The sequence below is a fragment of the Trachypithecus francoisi genome, unplaced genomic scaffold (assembly GCF_009764315.1).
Source record: "Trachypithecus francoisi isolate TF-2019V2 unplaced genomic scaffold, Tfra_2.0 Contig01440, whole genome shotgun sequence".
NCBI lineage: Eukaryota > Metazoa > Chordata > Mammalia > Primates > Cercopithecidae > Trachypithecus > Trachypithecus francoisi.
The window spans coordinates 11,850,029-11,868,095 of record NW_022681431.1 but is presented as its reverse complement, the minus strand read 5'-3'; the positions used below and the strand labels follow the sequence as shown (position 1 = coordinate 11,868,095).

The following is an 18,067-nucleotide window of genomic DNA, read 5'->3' as shown; positions in this document are numbered from 1 at the left end:
AAAATACCAAAGAAACATAATGTAGAAAAGTACAGGGGGAAAAAAAAAAAACAGGCAACAACTTAGATATAAGGAAGGGAGTTATTTCTCCCTTGGTTGAATGCATCTCTATCAGGAACTCCAAGGAGATTTAAATCTGCAGCTTCAGAGATGTACTGGTGAAGTGGGTCTTCGGTATTCAAGGAGATAAGTTTACAAACACTAGATCAGCAGACTCGGACTTTCCCAGGCCTCGAGTTTCCTAATCCTTAATTCCTTTTATTGTAAGTTCAGCTGGTTCCTTTCAACTCACTTCTTTCATAGAATGACTTATGAGGGAAAAATAACCAAATATTCCCTTAATATATTAACTCGATTGTAATCAGATACTGCAAATCTTACTCTTATTTGCTCAGAGAAATGTTAGTGAAACATTCTTCCATTCCTGCAAAACTGAGAAAGCATGTATGTTTGTTTGTTTGTTTGTTTTTTCCTTTCTAACAGGAGCAGGTTTTTTACTGCATCAAATAACTTTGAATATCTTAATGCCAGTGATGGGATCAAATCCAAATTTCAATGCAAGCATGTGAGATCCTCCAAATTCAACCCATGGCTCCAGCCAGACCATTCCTTACCAGATACCAGACAAACCATGCTTGTATCCCCTCTTATGTCTTTGCTGTTTCTGTGTCCTCACTTGGAATTTTTTTTTTTTTTTTTTTTTTTTTTTTTAGACGGAGTCTCGCTCTGTCGCCCAGGCTGGAGTGCAGTGGCCGGATCTCAGCTCACTGCAAGCTCCGCCTCCGGGGTTTACGCCATTTTCCTGCCTCAGCCTCCCGAGTAGCTGGGACTACAGGCGCCCGCCACCTCGCCCGGCTAATTTTTTTGTATTTTTTTTTTTTTTTTTAGTAGAGACGGGGTTTCACCGTGTTAGCCAGGATGGTCTCGATCTCCTGACCTCGTGATCCGCCCGTCTCGGCCTCCCAAAGTGCTAGGATTACAGGCTTGAGCCACCACGCCCAGCCGGAAATTCTTTTTTTGTTATTGTTGTTTTATGTCTAAATCTCTTTTGTCCAAAATACTTTAAGTCCAGTTGAAAGCCCCTTTCCCACCAAGTCTCCTCTGACATCTTCAATACAAATTGTTGCTCCTATTTTCATGTGCTTGGAAAGAGCCTTGAATTCAGATTTAGAGGATAGGAATTTGAATCTTGGCTCTGTGCAGGTCTGAGTGCTGAACTTTAGAAAATGGATTTAATCTCTCTGAAAATCCCTGTCCCCATCCAACATCTACTTTACAAGGCCATTGTGAAAATCAAGTGAGACTGTACAAAAAAGTTTAATATATCATTATGCTATCTACATGGCTATTGAATCACACGTTATATTTTCATATGTTTCATATATGTATATCATTGCTCTAAATAAATAGTAAGAAACTGGATACTTTTTAATGTACCATAATCTAACAAACAGCATTTACTAAACACTCTGAGTACTGCTTAAGTTCTCAAATTTACTTCCTTTTGGACTTCTTTCCTCTCTCTCTGATATTAAAAACAAAATTACACCAAGCATTCTTTATAACCTGGTGTGCCATCTACACGTCCATGCTGCAGTTACAGATCATTTAAAATGTATAAAATTCTGTGCTAGGTGAAAGTGAATCAGTCTTCTGGCCTTAAGAGTCAATCTAACTATGGAAACAAACACACCCTCACAATGTAAAAGGATATGCAACAATAGAAAGTTAAATACTAAACTTGAAGGACAATTCAGAAAAGCACCACAGAGAACATGACATGTCTTATTTAGAAGACACCCTGAAGTGGCTTCAAAGATTGAAGATAGGGACACCTCCACACTACTCAGAATAAAACTTCTTCCATCACACACATTGTTAATGGGAGATACAATCAGTTTTGTGAGAGATTTGACCTGAGAAAGCCATGAAGCATGAGAAACAGCAGCAGGTAGGAGTAACTAGCTGTGGCTTTGGAGATGGTCACACTTGGGGTTATCTCACTCAACAGTGGCCATGTTTGTTTTTACATTTTTTTTATTGTCTATATTTAAGGTGTACATGATGTTTTAACATATATATACATAGTGAAATGCTTACTACATATGTACACCTACTATGTGCCCACAAAACTTTAAAAAGAATTTTAGAAAGAAATGATTACTACAGTCGAACAAATTGATGTATTGGTCTCTTACATAGGTGTGGGTGTGGGTGTGTGTGGTGAGAACACTTAAAGTCTACTCTGTTAGCAAATTATTAATATACAATACGGTCACTTTGTACCTGTACCTAGTCATGTTGTACATTACGTCTTTAACCTTACTCATGTTAAAAAACCATAACTTTGTCCCTTTTGAACATCATCTCCCCATTTCCCGAGCCTCCTTGCCCTTGGTAAACATCATTCTACTATGCATGTATTCAATATTTTTGGATTCCACATATAAGTGAGATCAGTATGCAGTGTTTGTCTTTTTATGCTGGCTTATTTCACTTAGCATAATGTTCTCAGGTTTATCCAGGCTGTAACAAATAGTGGCCATATTATTTTGGTCATTTTCTACTCTGCATTTTATTCTGAAAAACAAAATGAAATAATATCTACTGTGAAGGATCACTGGAAGATTCAATAGGCCATGTATGTATAACACTGAGTAAGTGCTTCGTAAATACTCAAAATATCATTTTATATAAAGAAAAATATTGCATTGCTTGTTTCGGTTAACATAATCACTGAGATGTTAATGTACAAACATGTAATAATTATTAAAATAGAATAAAATGATCTTACTTGGCATTTTTCACAACATTCTCCTGATACACATTGAAAACCTGCTTTGATTTTACATGTCTTAGCATCACAGCAAATATTGGTACATTCCTAAGAAATATGAGAAACAAATATAAATGCAACATTACTTTTTGGTCCCAGTTCAGCACAATTTGTAACATAATACAGTCATCAGGCATATGTTACTTTTGTGGAGTCTAAATATGACTTTTTCAAAAATAAAGATCAAAAAATTAGAAACCCTGAAATTTTGGAGCAACTGATGGCTTGTGGTTTATCTGAATTCCACTTATGTCATTTTTCTATGTTTCCTCAGTCTCCAATAATACTAAGGAAAGATCTATTCTTTTTGGTAAAATATGAAGAATAAACACAGTTCTCAAAATAAGATTTGTCTAATTATAGAATATAATTCCTTCAATTCATCAGTTATGTATATATCTAACAGTAGATCCAGTTGCTAGGATATCTACTGAAAAGCTAAAGATATAGCTGTTTATCAAACTTTAATATTTAATTCAACTGTGCTTGATGCAAATACTTTGTCTTAGTCTCTCTGCTTTGTGTCAGAATCCTACCTGCAAAAGGTATTGGAGAAACTCCTACCTCAAAACTGTTCCCTGAGGCTGTCTAGATTCCCATAGAAGAAAGATTGAGAGTTTTAGAGTTACAACATTTTAGGGTTAAAACTCTGGCCCTTAGTTCAAATATAGTCATCAACCAGGACAGACTACTTTTTCTCATAGATTGAATAAATATGTAATTAAATATATAATCATATTTCAAAGTTACTGAAAGCCAATACTCTGAAGGCTTGATGCATTACTTATATTAAGCATTAATAACATGGAAGCAGAGGTCCCATTCAAAATCCCAGCTGCCCTGTGAAGAGGGTCAGCAGAGAACTTCTGATGGTAATAACTCCTGAGTCCCAAAGCAGTAAGGGATGCACCAGATCCCTGTGCTGGGTGGTCTTGCATTTCAGAGCTGGAAACAGATACATTTGATATCAGTTCTTGGCTCCTCCATTTGCCAGCCCAGTGACCTTGAACCAGCAAGCTCTTTGTACCCTGAGCACTCATAGTGCTCTGTCTAAAGTAATACTGGGTAAGTCATAGTCACGTAGAGAACTTCAAGTATTTCATTTAGAAAGGAGGGGGGGAGGACAAAAAGCCCAAGTTAGTAAATAGTCCTTAAAAAAAGGAATGAGGATAGAACCCTGGGAGAGAAAATAGCAAGGTCTGTTCAGCAGTTCAGGGTTCGTTGTCAGAAAGATTTTCCTGGAAAATACCTGCAAATGGACATACCCAAAACTACCCAAAAAACCTACAATGTTATAGTGGGCCACACATTATTTTATAATTTATCTTCTTAGCAATTGGAAAACAACTATATCCTTTTAGAAAGTGATGGGCCGTACCTCAGATGTCCCACAGTCACAGTCCTCTCCCATTTCCACCATCTGGTTCCCACAAATTGGAGTGGATATGATATCTGTAGGCAATGGAGCATTAAAGAGGCAATTTGATAATTTATCTTCAAAAAACTTGTCATAGCTGACACGGCTGCAAGAACTGAAGTCTGTGGGTATATAGAAGCTGTGAAGATAAGGAAAGAAAAACTGGAATATAATCATGCTTAAAATGTGGGAAGCAGTGTCTGATATTAGGCACAATTACACCCACAGCCTGCCCCAAAAGATAAAATCCAATCCAGTGACCAACTGCCAGATCATGAGCTCATTTGCATGCCTGAATTAACCCACCTGGGTGGACACAAACACCTCCAATTTCATGAGAAAATATAGTCATATTTCAAAGTGTAGCATCCAGGCCACTTTTAATAAAACAAATACGTCTCTGACTTCTCCAGATAATCTTAGATCATTTGGGTGTTGTAAAGACCTAAAGGTACCAAAATATGTATTTACATGTCTCAGAATTCACTTTCCTTTAGAGGAATTCCTACTGATAGGATCTCTTCATTATACAGATAAACATGAGGTTTAAAACTGCTGTAATAGAGGGGAGAGGTAACATAAGCTCTGTAACTGGCATGCAGCCATATGCTGTTTCGTGCAGGGGCTTTGGAGAATGACCCTAGCTTGAGTGGGCTGAGGGAGGAAGTGAAAATAGAAAAGAGGAAATAGAGTTTATAGAGTGAGTTGTATGTATAGAAAAGAGGACATGAATATATAAAAAAGATTGTGAGATTTTAAAAGATAAGATTGCCTAAAAATTTTGCCTAATTCAGGGTAGGAATGTGTGATGTCTTTTCATAGACTGTCCTCATTTTCCTATGAGCAGTTTCTTCTTTAATTAGAGTTTTATTCTAGAACTCTTTTCTGACCACCATCTATTCCGAATTCATGGAAAATCTGATAAATGCTAATGATTTTTCTGAAGCCAGGTCTTGTATAGATGAGGATAAAATGATGAATTGCCCCAACAGCAAAGAGACAATATGTTTAAATTATGTCTGAGTTATTAAAAAATATTACATATAGATGAGGTGGCTTGGCACAAATGCACATTTATTTAATGACTCAAAAACTTGAACATGTTGTTGAAGATGACCTAAGGTAGTACAGCCCATGGTGGATCAAAACCAGGGCTACATAGCATGTCCCCAGAGTCCAGATGAGCCTCACCTCAGTGCTTTGTCCATCACACATATTGTAGAAGGACACTTGCAAGAATAGTTGTCATGAAACATTCCAAAGTTGTGGCCCATTTCATGTGCCATTGTCCCTGCAACTCTAAGAAGATTGTCACTATGGTCCTAAGGGTATGAAAAAAGAAAAAGATTCTCTGATTTTCTACTGAAATTATACTTCACTCGCCATCTCTCTCTCCCTTTCACACACACACACACATACTCACCATCTCTCTCTCTTTCACACACACACACACACACACACACACACACAGAGTACTAAATGGAACTGAATGCCCATCACAGCATATATGGTCTGCCCTTTGCTCCTTGAGTAGGTTCTTATAATGAAGGAAGTTGTTCCAGTTTTCCTTCCAAGAAAGATGGCAAATTCTCATCAACAATAAGAAATAAGAACTTTTTTAAAGCGGTATATCTCCCTTACCTTTGGCTTGCCTTTTAGAAGTCTTTGATGCATTTGGCCATTAGGGATCTAAAATTGTTTGTCAGCCTAGCACTTTAGCTCTATTTGTATCTTTCTCAATTCCGTAATTGCCAAGAGTAGACATCAGTCATTTAAAAACTTGCCCATTGCATGAAATCAGCCTGTAGCCAACTTGATCACCAGATTGTTTCTGGTTTGAGGTGCTTGGACTCAACTCCAAGCTTGCAGATAAATTAGAGCTTGCAGCTATAAGTTGTCCAGGAGCAATAAAACAATGCAGGAGAATCACTGCAGGGTAAAATGTCCTATTGAGGAGGCAAGAATCTGCCAGTAACATCCACCTACAGAAGTCTGATGTTCTTATCTACTTCATCTCAAAGAACTAAATGTAAAGTTTGATGAGGAACAGTACAAGAGTGGCAAACAAGGAACAGCTGTGTAAATTGGGAAGGTGATACCTACACACTGTATATTCTTTCATTCTTTTGAGATGAACATGATAAACCCTCCCATATAGAAATATAGAGCTCTCCAAATGGGGAAAAATGCAAGCCAAAAAGCCCAAGAAAAATTAAAATGTGTTTAGAGGTCTATCTGAAGTTCCTTTCAAATTATGGTTTCTTTCTTCAAATAATGGTTTTCCTAACTTAAATGATTTTTGCCCTCGAATGATCCCCATTCCGTCTTGCCCCACTCTAAATCCTACCTACCCTTTGAGGTCCTTTTTTTTTTTTTTTTTTTTTTTTTTTTGAGACTGTGTCTCGCTCTTATTGCCCAGATTGGAGTGCAATGGTGCAATCTCTGCTCACTACAACCTCTGCCTCCCGGGTTCAGGTGATTCTCCTGCCTCAGCCTTCTGAGTAGCTGAAATTACAGGCACCAGTCACCACGTCCAGCTAATTTTTTTGTATTTTCAGTAGAGACAGGGTTTAACCATGTTGGCCAGGCTGGTCTTGAACTCCTGACCTCAGGTGATCCACCTGCCTCGGCCTCCGAAAGTTCTGGGATTACAGGCTGAGGTCCATCTTAATGCAACTTTTCCTGACTATGTTAATATTCATCAACAATCATCTCTTATGAATTCCTAGCATGGTTTTCACTTCCATAAAATAGTACTAAGCTACCTACTATATGTTAGAACTATTGCTTTAGGTAGGCCAGTTTTCTTCCAATTTTATGGCAAGCTATTTCAAATTTGAAAATACGTATTTTACTTCTTCGGTACATCCATGAAACCTACTACAAACCCAGACTCAAAAGATAGTAACAAAAAAGTATGTTAATTCCATTTCTATCTAGGATGTAGAAAGCTGGAAAGAACATTATTCTTACACTAACAAGGATAAGGCAGATAGATAACTATAACTTCCCTTGAATCCACCAGTAAGTTGGAGTTACAGGACATCCAAAAAGTCTGTGAAAATATATTCAAAATGAAAGTAAGATAAAGCCTTTCTTAGACAAACAAAACTGAAAGAATTTACTGTATTATAAGGAATGTTTTAAAAAATTCCCTTGAAAGGAAAAAATATATACTAGATAGAAATTTGGACTTTTATAGAGAAGTAAAGAGTGCTGGAAATGCAATAAAGTGATGGTAAATATAAAACTTTTTTAAGCTTCTATTATAAGTTCACAGGTACAAGTGCAGGATTGTTAGCTAAACTGTCATGGGGGTTTGTTGTACAAATGAAAAATATTTTAATTTTAAAGTGCAAAGATGGACATCTAAAAATTAATAATGTATTGTGTATTTATGTCATATAAAGTTAAACATATGATAACAATAACATAATAGATGGGAAGAAAGAGAGGCATACTCTTAAAAAATCTGTATGCTTTTCCCAGCACCATTTATTAAATAGAAAATCCTTTCCCCATTGCTTGTTTTTGTCAGGTTTGTTAAAGATCAGATGGTTGTAGATGTGTGGTGTTATTTCTGAGGCCTCTGTTCTGTTCCATTTGTCTATATATCTGTTTTTGTACCAGTACCATGCTGTTTTGGTTACTGTAGCCTTGTAGTATAGTTTGAAGTCAGATAGTGTTATGCCTCCAGCTTTGTTCTTTTTCCTTAGGATTGTTTTGGCCATGCAGGTTCTTTTTTGGTTTCATATGAAATTTAAAGTAGTTTTTTTCCGATTCTGTGAAGAAAGTCAATGGTATGATGGGTATAGCACTGAATCTATATTACTTTGGGCACTATGGCCATTTTCATGATATTGATTCTTCCTATCCATGAGCATGGAATATTTTTCCATTCGTTAGTGTCCTTCCTTATTTCCTTGAACAGTGGTTTGTAGTTCTCCTTGAAGAGGTCCTTCATATCCCTTGTGAGTTGTATTCCTCGGTATTTTACTCTGTTTGTAGTAATTGTGAATGGGAGTTCACTCGTGATTTGCTTGTCTGTTATTGGTGTATAGAAATGCTTGTGATTTTTGCACATTGATTTTGTATCCTGAGACTGCTGGAGTTGCTTATCAGCTTAAGGATATTTTTGGTTGGTACGATGGGGTTTTCTAATTATACAATCATGTCATCTGCAAACAGATACAATCTGACTTCCTGTCTTTCTATCTGAATACCCTTTATTTCTTTCTCTTGCCTGATTGCCCTGGCCAGAACTTCCAATACTATGTTGAATAGGTGTGGTGAGAAAGGGCATCCTTGTCTTGTGCTGGTTTTCAAAAGGAATGCTTCTAGCTTTTGCTCATTCAGTATGATATTGGCTGTCAGTTTATCATAAATAGCTATTATTTTGAGATATGTTCCTTCAATACCTAGTTTATTGAGAGTTTTTAGCTAAAAACTTCATGCTAAACAATATATTAAAAATATAATGCATTATCACTATGTTGAGTTTACCCTGGAATGCAAAATTAGTTCAACATTTGAAATTCAGTCAATGTTATTTACCATGTCAACAAAGGAGAAAAACTATCATGATCTTCTCTATAGATTTTTTAAAAAGCATTTGGTAAATGTAAACCATAGAACCAACAGTTTATCGTCATACAGACCTGAACAACGCCAACAGAATGATAAGGAGAACACATTGTAGACATAAATGCAAGACCCACAGTCGTTCCAGCAAATTCTGTTGCTCTGCAAGAAAGGAATAAATTGATATCACAAATTATAATGCTAAGCTCTATTTTTATAGACAATTCATCCAAAGTCCTAAATGGTTACCAGAAAAACTCACTGTGAACCATCACTCAATGTTTTTCTTCAGTTTTTGAATTTGCATAAGGCATTTTTCTGTAGAATGGCTTTTGTGTCACTTAAAATCCAAACACCTAGATAGAATTACATTGACTATTTTCTATCATTTCTGATTATAACACTTTTCATTGTGAAATGTATCCCTTGTGAAGAAAAAGAAAGGCTATTTTTGGTCCTAATAAATATTTCTCCATATATATCTTGTTTTGATATTAGCATTACCACAGAGGCTTTGTTTTTATTTATATTTTACTCATATTTTTATATCACATACTTTTGTTTTACATTAGCACTGTTTTAGCTACAGCTGGTTTAGGGATTGGGCCCATTTTGAAAGCATTTGTATTAGTGATCATTGACACTCAAATAATTTTTATACTGGAGAGGGGTTTGAATCATTTGCACTTACGTAGATAACATGTTTTTTCTTGAGTAATTTAAATTTTTTTTGGTTCCTTTTAATTTTTCTATAAATCTTCAATAATTTCATACTCGTTCCTTTTAGGTTTTTTTTCTATATGTACAAGATCCTGGCCCTTAATTGTCTCTGGAAATTTGCCCAATTTGCATCAAGTTTTTAATTTCCTTAGTAGATGCATTTACATGGGAAATTGAACCTGTATTTTCCATAAAACAATATTAAAAATAGACAGTATCGATTCTGTTGTGTAAAATAAATGAGAAAACTTCTCAATTTTTCATTCCCTGCAGATTTTATCCATTTAATCTGATTTCAGATATTTATTTTGAAAATATATTTTACATTATACATACTTAAAAGATTTATGATATCTGTAATCTCTTTTAAAATTATATCACAAAGTTATTTATACTTCATTCTACATTTTTGTGGTTTCAGTTCTCCCCACTTGCTCATTTGCAAAAACAGTTCCTTCATTTTGGAGTTATATATTTTGGTTTATCTTTTAAGTGAACAGAGTATATTTGGACTCTAATTTTTTAACCTACTTACACCTCAGTATAAGTATCTTCTGTTAATTTGTTTGGTAAATGGTAAGACATTAATTGCATAACTGGAAGAACAAATATTTCCTTTCTGTTTTCATTTTTTTTCTGATCTCTTCAAGGAATCTATTCTTGACATTGTATCATCATTTATTTTTACCTATACATTTATCATCTCGTCTATTATTTTTAAGCTTCTACACTATTACTATACAGTGATGGAGTATTCAGCAATTTGTCTGGCTCCCTTATTACTTACCCGCTATGAGACCTTGGAAAATCACTAAACCCCTCCACAAAGAATGGGCTCTTGAGTCTAAAACTCACCTTTCCAAATTAAGAAATTGTGTAGGCTACTTCCCAAAGGTGACCCCCCAATGAACCAGCCTTGCAGTATTCTCAGCCTGAGTAGTGCCTTCCCCTTGAATCTGGATTGGCCCTACAACTTACCCTTGATTAAGATAATATACCAGTAATGACACCCTGTGACTTTTGTAGTTAGATCATAAAAAACCTTGATGCATTATCTTGTGCCTCTTGAAATGCTTAGTCTGAGAAAAACTAGACACCTAGTAAGAAGTCCACCTACTCTAAGATAGCCATATTGAAGGGAAGCTCAAGCTGGGCACATGAAAGGGGATATAGACAGAAACATGACCAACCAGACTCACTGTTCCAGCCAAATGAGCCCACGTGCCAATTATGTAAATGAAGAAGCCTTATTTCAAGCCCAGAAATTCAAACTCGTTTGTTATGCAGTAACCGATGACCACCACAGAAATATTAACTAATTCTGGTGGACATAGTTCACCGATTTCCCATGAAATTCATGGTTTTCTTAGATAATAGACTCTTCAGTAACTTCAAGTCAATCCTTACTGCTTCCTTCTATCTGATTTCAACTAAATATTATCCAGCTACCCAGCAGCATTTTCTTGACCGTTTTGAGGCACACCCTCCAGTCTCATATAATTTATAGCCATTAGATTTATTTCCCCTACTGTTCTTAACTGGACATTTCAGCAGGAAATAAATGAGTGAAGATGTGGGGTTAGGATATAGTACTTATTTTTCTTCTAATAATATCCTAGAGGTTTCTTCTAACTTGAGCCTAAAGCCAATCAGTTCTTTAATTAAACACTGAATCAAAAACTATCTTTCCATTATATAAACTTGTCTTTTCTTCCTGTATACCCAATAAAAACAAACTTTTTATGAATCATTGCTTTTTTTTGAAAAAAGAAAATACTTGGATCCAAAATAAGAGCATATTTGACATATAATCCAAGTAAGTGCTCTATAAATGTCTACTCCCCTATGTGTACACCTCACTTTGCCAACTTTGCCAAGGTTCAGAAAAGCATCCACCAAATACCACATAGTGTGCAATGGGGGAAAATCTGTACATACGTGATTAACTGAGCAATATCATGATGCTTTCTTCTTGGGAGAACACTCCCCCTCCATTTAGAAAAATTTTCCAAGGTGAAGCTTGCATTTGGGGTTATCTTTATCTTATCCTCGTCAGTCCAGATTTCCATACCGACTAAGGCCACATGAGTATTGAGCTTTTTATAAAGCTGTCCAAAAAAAAAAAAAAAAAGGCAAAGCAATTACTTATAATGGTGATATCATTTTAAACATTTTCAATGTATTTTGTATTTTTAAACATTAATCACAGCAATATTAAAACCTTATTTCCAAGCATATTTGCAAAACAGAATGTATTGACTATTTTGTAGACACTAAAACTCCCATTCAAAACAAAAGACAGATACCGTAAGATAGTTCAGGTCTGTAAATTTCTTTTTTTGGGGGGCGGGGAGTGTATAGAAAAGGCCCTGTTAAGACAAAATATTCCTGTTTGTGCTCTTAAGAAATACTATAATTTTGTGTCAGTGGCCCATTACTATGGCTTCAATTGCCTATATGTTTTTCAGTGCTCTCAGAGTGAGAATATTTCAGAATTAGCAAAGTTTGCTCAGTGCCGAGTTAGGCATTAAAGTAGTCACATGATATGATCAAATGTACATCGACACATTTACAATAAGCTAAGTAGTTGCTATAGTTTGAATGTTTGTGTCCCCCAAAATTCATGCGTTGAAATCCTAATCCCCAAGGTGATGGTGTGTTAGGAGGTGGGGCCTTTGGGAGGTGATTAGGTTATAAGAGTGGAGCCCTCATGAATGAGATTAGTGCCCTTAAAAAAGAGGTCCCCAGAGAATTGCTTTGTCCCTTCCACCATATAAAGGCACAGTGAGAAGGCAGCTGGTCTCCAAGCCAGGAAGACAATCTTCACCAGAAACCAAATCTTGATGGAACTTGATTTGGACTTCCCAGCCCCCAGAACTGTGAGCAATAAATTGCTGTCATTTATGAGCCACCCATTTTATGTATTTTCAGAATGAGACAATGGTCCTCTAATCTTAAACATGAATTGAACCAAATAATCCACAATGCATATGGGATAAACTTTAGAAATAATGAGTTAAGCTTATGAGACAATATGCTTCCTCTAAAGATAAAAGCTTAAATTACTACTATAGTTTCTAAAAGTGCACAGTGACATTCTCACCAGCAACTTTCTGCTAAGAAACTTAAATACTTCTTTAAAAAAGGTAGTTTGGAAAACAAGAAAAGCATTAAGGAATGCAGTTACTGAAAGTGAAGTTAAAATCCAGTCATGTTATCATCCTTCACTTGATTGTTCCCCTCAACTTCTTAACTTCCTTGTTCCTTTCTTGCTTAATTTTACTCACCTGACAAAACTCCAACCCTGGTTAAAAGCAACTTGCCTCTAAACCTCTCCTCCTTCTGCCCTTGAACACAGGGGAAAACACATTGTTCTGATTGCTCTCCTTTTTTTTTTTTTTTTTTTTTTTTTTAAGACGGAGTCTTGCTCTGTCTCCTAGGCTGGAGTGCAGTGGTGCGATCTCGGCTCACTGCAAGCTGTGCCTCCCAGGTTCACGCCATTCTCCTGCCTCAACCTCCAGAGTAGCTGGGACTACAGGCACCCACCACCACGCCCGGCTAATTTTTTGTATTTTCTTTTTTTGGTAGAGACGGGGTTTCACCGTGTTAGCCAGGATGGTCTAGATCTCCTGACCTCATGATCCACCCACCTCAGCCTCCCAAACCGCTGGGATTACAGGCGTGAGCCCCTGCACCTGACCCTGATTGCTCTCACTTTAAAGCTGTGACTACCAACCTCAAGTAGTCCTTAACGCTTTCCAGCAAAACTGCTGTATTTCCAAATTCCATTCACATGCAGTTGTCTGCACACATTTTTTATACTCCTCTTCTTAGTAATTCTAACATTTCCTTTAAATCTGACTTTCACAGTTGTCCTTGCTTCCACATTCACTGAGAGTATAAGAGCAATCTGAAGAGAATGTCCACAAGCTCCCACCGTTGGCCCATCCCCTCACCTATTCTTGTCCAAACACCCTGCGCCTCCCCGTCTACTATATAAATGAACAGCCTCTGAGTCTAAAACCAGTTTCTCCACGTACGTACTACATCTCTTATTTCTGCCCCCATCAAGATTATTCCAACAATTCTTCTGTCTTTCCTGCATTATCAATGTTTAGCCCTCCACAAATCATTCCCATCAGCTTAAGAAGGAAATTTATTACTTCTTTTATTTCATATATATTGACTGTGGTAATCACTTCACTATGTAGATGCATATCAAAATAAGTATATTACAGCATTATGTTGTACAACAAAAAATTATCTTCAGAGCATTTATAGAATACCACAAAGAGTCTCATTCATTTCAAAATAAGTATGCCAACTATATATCCAACAAACAGAAAACTAAGAATTAGTACTTAAAAGTTGTAAAACAATTTTTTAAATATTTTGGAAATTAGGTAACACAATCATGTCTAAAGAACATAGTCAACAGTTGTATGACTCAAATGGGTTTGGAAATCTGACAAATCTATATTCAAACCTCATGGCTATCCTTTTCTCACTTTGTGATCTTAGGTGAGTTACTTTGTTTCTGACAATATGAATCCTTAGCTATACATTAGGTTTTAGTAACATTTAGGATTGTTCTGGGGATTACATGAGATAATTGTTTATGAAATATGCTACTGTGACAGTGCTTTGCATTTTTACAATTTTTTCCCCTCTGGACCAGCTTTCTGTTGGGATTTGGTCTTCAGCATTTTCTTAGTGGATTTTTGGAAAACACAATGCACCCATGTAAAATCAGTGAGAAACCTGAGAATAGTGTGGCAGGTAAATAAGAAAAGTGTTGGTTTGTGGTATTAATATTCATGTTCAACTGTGTAGCAAAAGTTGTGGTCATCCTTCGGGAGTTAGTCAGCCACATTGGTCTCAAGTGTCTTGACTTTGCTTCTCTGCTTCAAGTGCGTTCATTGAAAAACCCAAAGACATCTCCCAGAAAACTATTTAAAACTGCAGGTAATAAAATATGTCTTACCATGTTGACATAATTAGCCATCTCAAACACCCTCTTTCTGATCTCATCTTGATTCTCATTGTACTTTTTAAACTAAAAGAAAAATTAAGAAAGAATATTATGGGCATTGATAAAAATTAATATACTTGGAAGGTTAAAAGGGTATCTTCTCTTATATTACTTATTATTGATTTCAATTAAATTTAGTTATTAGAGTTAATTAAAAGTTAGAATCAAATTCATATTTGTCTAGCTACATTAAAGCACTTTGGGAGTGAATATGATGTTTTCTCTTCTGAAGTACTAGCTCAGTATAAAGCTCTAAAGAATTATTCCAAATGTGTTTTCACTTAAATTCTATAGTTTTCTAAGCTGTGCAGAATTAGCAAAAGGAATGCCTTATTAATTTAAGAGATATGTATATGAATAGTACATGAATTAAGTACAATAAGTAAGGCCAAAGCTTAGGGCCTGAGCTAATAGTTGACTTATATTTTCATACACATGTGCATTTTAAATTTAGAAAACCCAGTATATGAAAATGCATTCTTACAGTAGAAGATAAACAGTGACTGTCACCAAAGATTTGCCTTTTCAGAGGATTCCATTCACTAAGCTTTCATTGTGACCAAGTAAGTTTTTATAATGACTCCCTAATGAGAATAAATTTTAATTTACAAATGATTTAACAACAAAAGACAAAATGACAGAATATAATTGGAAACCTAGTTGGGTGCTCTTAAGTCAATAAGAAAACAGTATTATAAGTCCCAACAATTTATGCATATCATATCCATTGCCCCGATGTCTCTGAAAAGAAGAAATCATATCAACTTAATTACAAATGTCAAATTTCATAGTTTTAGAAAAATATGTAACCATAGCTCATATTCATGATTCTTTAAGTCTCATCCAGATACTTAATGTCTCTATAATAAATAAATATATATGAATGGGAGTTTTGGAAGACAGCACATTTATCTCATACAATTACCTCACCATTATCCAGGACCAAATAATATTCTATGTATTTCTCATGTTTCTGAACCTTCCCATCATTCAATTTCTGAAATATAAAGGGGAGAATTACTGATACAACATCTTCTTCCACAAAAGTTCTTATATTATTTGACATCTGTAATTTTATAAGCAGTTGGTTTATATCTGGAGTAAAGGCAGACAATATTAGCATTTTAACACCAATTCAACAGGCAGGATTATCTACCGACAAGGCTCATAAATTTGGAGGTGAAGGGACCCCAGCAATATTCTGGTCTGACTTCTTCATTTTATCAAGGGGTCTAAATTATGTTACTAGTAGGGGAGCTAGAAATAAAACCAAAGTCTTTCTATTGTTTTGAACAGTAGACTTCTTCAGCATCCTAACACAAAATAGAGTAACTTTGACTTCAGCATCCTCCTAGTGTTTTTCGGTTTTTTTTGTTTGTTTTGTTTTCTTTGGTAGCCTTTAATTCATATCCTGGTGAAATACCAGCTCCTTTATCAATAGTGCAATGCAGAGACACCATTGTTTCTAGTCTACTTGGTTCTCTTCTCTCCTTCCCATGTTTTCAAACTTACCAATGTTCTGTTCCTTTCTCTATCTAAAAAAAAAAAAAAGTTAGGCAGGGCGCAGTAGCTCATGCCTGTAATCCCAGCGCTTTGGGAGGCCGAGGCGGGCGGATCACAAGGTCAGGAGATAGAGACCATCCTGGCTAACACAGTGAAATCCCGTCTCTACTAAAAATACAAAAAATTAGTCAGGCGTGGTGGTGGGCGCCTGTAGTCCCAGCTACTGGGGAGGCAGAGGCAGGAGAATGTCGTGAACTGGGAGGCGGAGCTTGCAGTGAGCCAAGATCACACCACTGCACTCCAGCCTGAGCAACAGAGTGAGACTCTATCTCAAAAAAAAAAAAAAAAAAAAAGAAAGAAAAGAAAAGTTACATAGTGGATTGTCTCATTGAAAAGGGACCAATAGATTATTCCTACTAAATAATAGCTCATCAAAGTTTATTAGATTGCATTTCTGGAAGTGCACGTCTTTTAGTAGGTAACTTAAGTTCGATTACAAAGAACAAATTTCTGAAGATAGACTTTTAGATGTTATCTAATGAGACATGTACTTACTTCCTACCCTCCATGGGAACAAAATATTTATTAGCACTTACAATACACTGAGAGTGCTCTGGGAACTGCAAATGCAGTAGTGAAATCAACATGGTCTATCTGTTGATGAAGCTTACAAGAGACATAAACATATCAGATGGTGGCCAGTGCTATGTGGAGGATTAAAGTGGGCATGTGATATTGAGTTACTAGGTAGTTATTTCAGAATAGGTGAAGTTATCTAAAGAGCTGGTCGTCTAGCAGATGTATTAAGGAAAATGAGAAGCCAGGCAAGGAAAGATAAATTGGAAGACAATTCCAGCAGAGAAAAAAAAAAAATTAGTAAATAGATTCTAAGGTGAAATAGTATTGGCATATTTAGAGCATAGAAAAAAAATGCTTGTGTTTTGTATAACATAATGGGGCAGGTCACTGAGAGATGGGGAGTAAAGAGAGGAAGAGACCAGAGAGGTCGATGGGATGACAATCATATAGGGGTTTGTGACCCGTGGTCAGTTGTGTGGCTTTTATACTAAATGCTATGGGAAGACATCAGAGGGCTTTGAACAGAAAAGGGATGTGATGTGATTTACAATAAAAATGGCACTGGATTGATTGTGTGGAGTATGGATTCTGCTGAACTGGGATGGGCAGGTCAGGCAGAGGCTGTTGCCATGGTTATTATGAGATGGTACCTTGGCATAGTCAGAAAAGGGAGCAAAGTAAAAGATCTGAAATATGTCGGAGGCACTTTCTGATGGATACCATGTAAGGAGGGATGAAGAAAAAGAGAATCAAGGATAATTTCTAGATCCAAACTTGAACAAATGATGAGTGGTGGTAGTGTTAAGTAAAATGGGGAGAAAAGGAGAGGAGTAGGTTTTGTTTGTGGTTTAGAAATTGGTAGTTCTTTTTGGGACATTTTAGGTTTGTGATATCAGATGTTTGAGTAGATATGTTAAAAAGATAATTATAACAGTCTGGCCTTTAGGGGAGGGGCAGAGGGTAGAGATACACATCTGATGGCCATTAGTGCACAGTTCCTATTTAAATAAGGCACAGGACAGGGTGAGATTACCTAGGAAGAATGTGTAGATAAAGAAAAAGATCCAGGATTGAGTTATGTGAGGTTCTCTAATATTTACCAGTCAATCAGAGCAACAGTGACAGAAAGGAAATCAGAAGGAATAGCACTCCTGAGGTAGAGGAAAGTCAAAAAGATAAAATGTCTCAAAAGCAAGGCTCTTTCCACATAGTTACCAAGGAATGGAGACAGAGGGATAAGAGGCCTGTACAAGCAAACCCAGGAGTCGATATTCACAGCAACATATAGCTAGGAGTTTCACCAAGTTCTGGCCAATCAAAGGTGGCCAACTCTTCCAACCATGTTCAAATAAGGCAAACACCAAGCTGTAACCAATGCAGCTGTTTCTGTACCTTAATA

General features: G+C 36.3%; 1 protein-coding gene across 3 annotated transcripts in view; it reads right to left on the bottom strand.

Annotated features, from left to right (window-relative positions):
- ADAM28 (ADAM metallopeptidase domain 28) overlaps nucleotides 1-18,067 on the bottom strand; it is a 57,802-nt gene that overhangs the window by 22,244 nt on the left and 17,491 nt on the right. For all 3 annotated transcript variants that reach the window (XR_004441173.1, XM_033228872.1, XM_033228875.1), the window contains exons 7-13: nucleotides 15,512-15,583; nucleotides 14,539-14,610; nucleotides 11,493-11,662; nucleotides 8,912-8,996; nucleotides 5,445-5,575; nucleotides 4,215-4,392; nucleotides 2,795-2,884 (exon numbers count right to left, since the gene is read on the bottom strand). Coding sequence is in view for 2 of the 3 variants with exons in the window: in XM_033228872.1 (XP_033084763.1) it covers nucleotides 2,795-2,884; nucleotides 4,215-4,392; nucleotides 5,445-5,575; nucleotides 8,912-8,996; nucleotides 11,493-11,662; nucleotides 14,539-14,610; nucleotides 15,512-15,583 (798 nt within the window). In the remaining variant the exon portion in view is untranslated. The remainder of the gene's footprint in view (nucleotides 1-2,794; nucleotides 2,885-4,214; nucleotides 4,393-5,444; nucleotides 5,576-8,911; nucleotides 8,997-11,492; nucleotides 11,663-14,538; nucleotides 14,611-15,511; nucleotides 15,584-18,067) is intronic.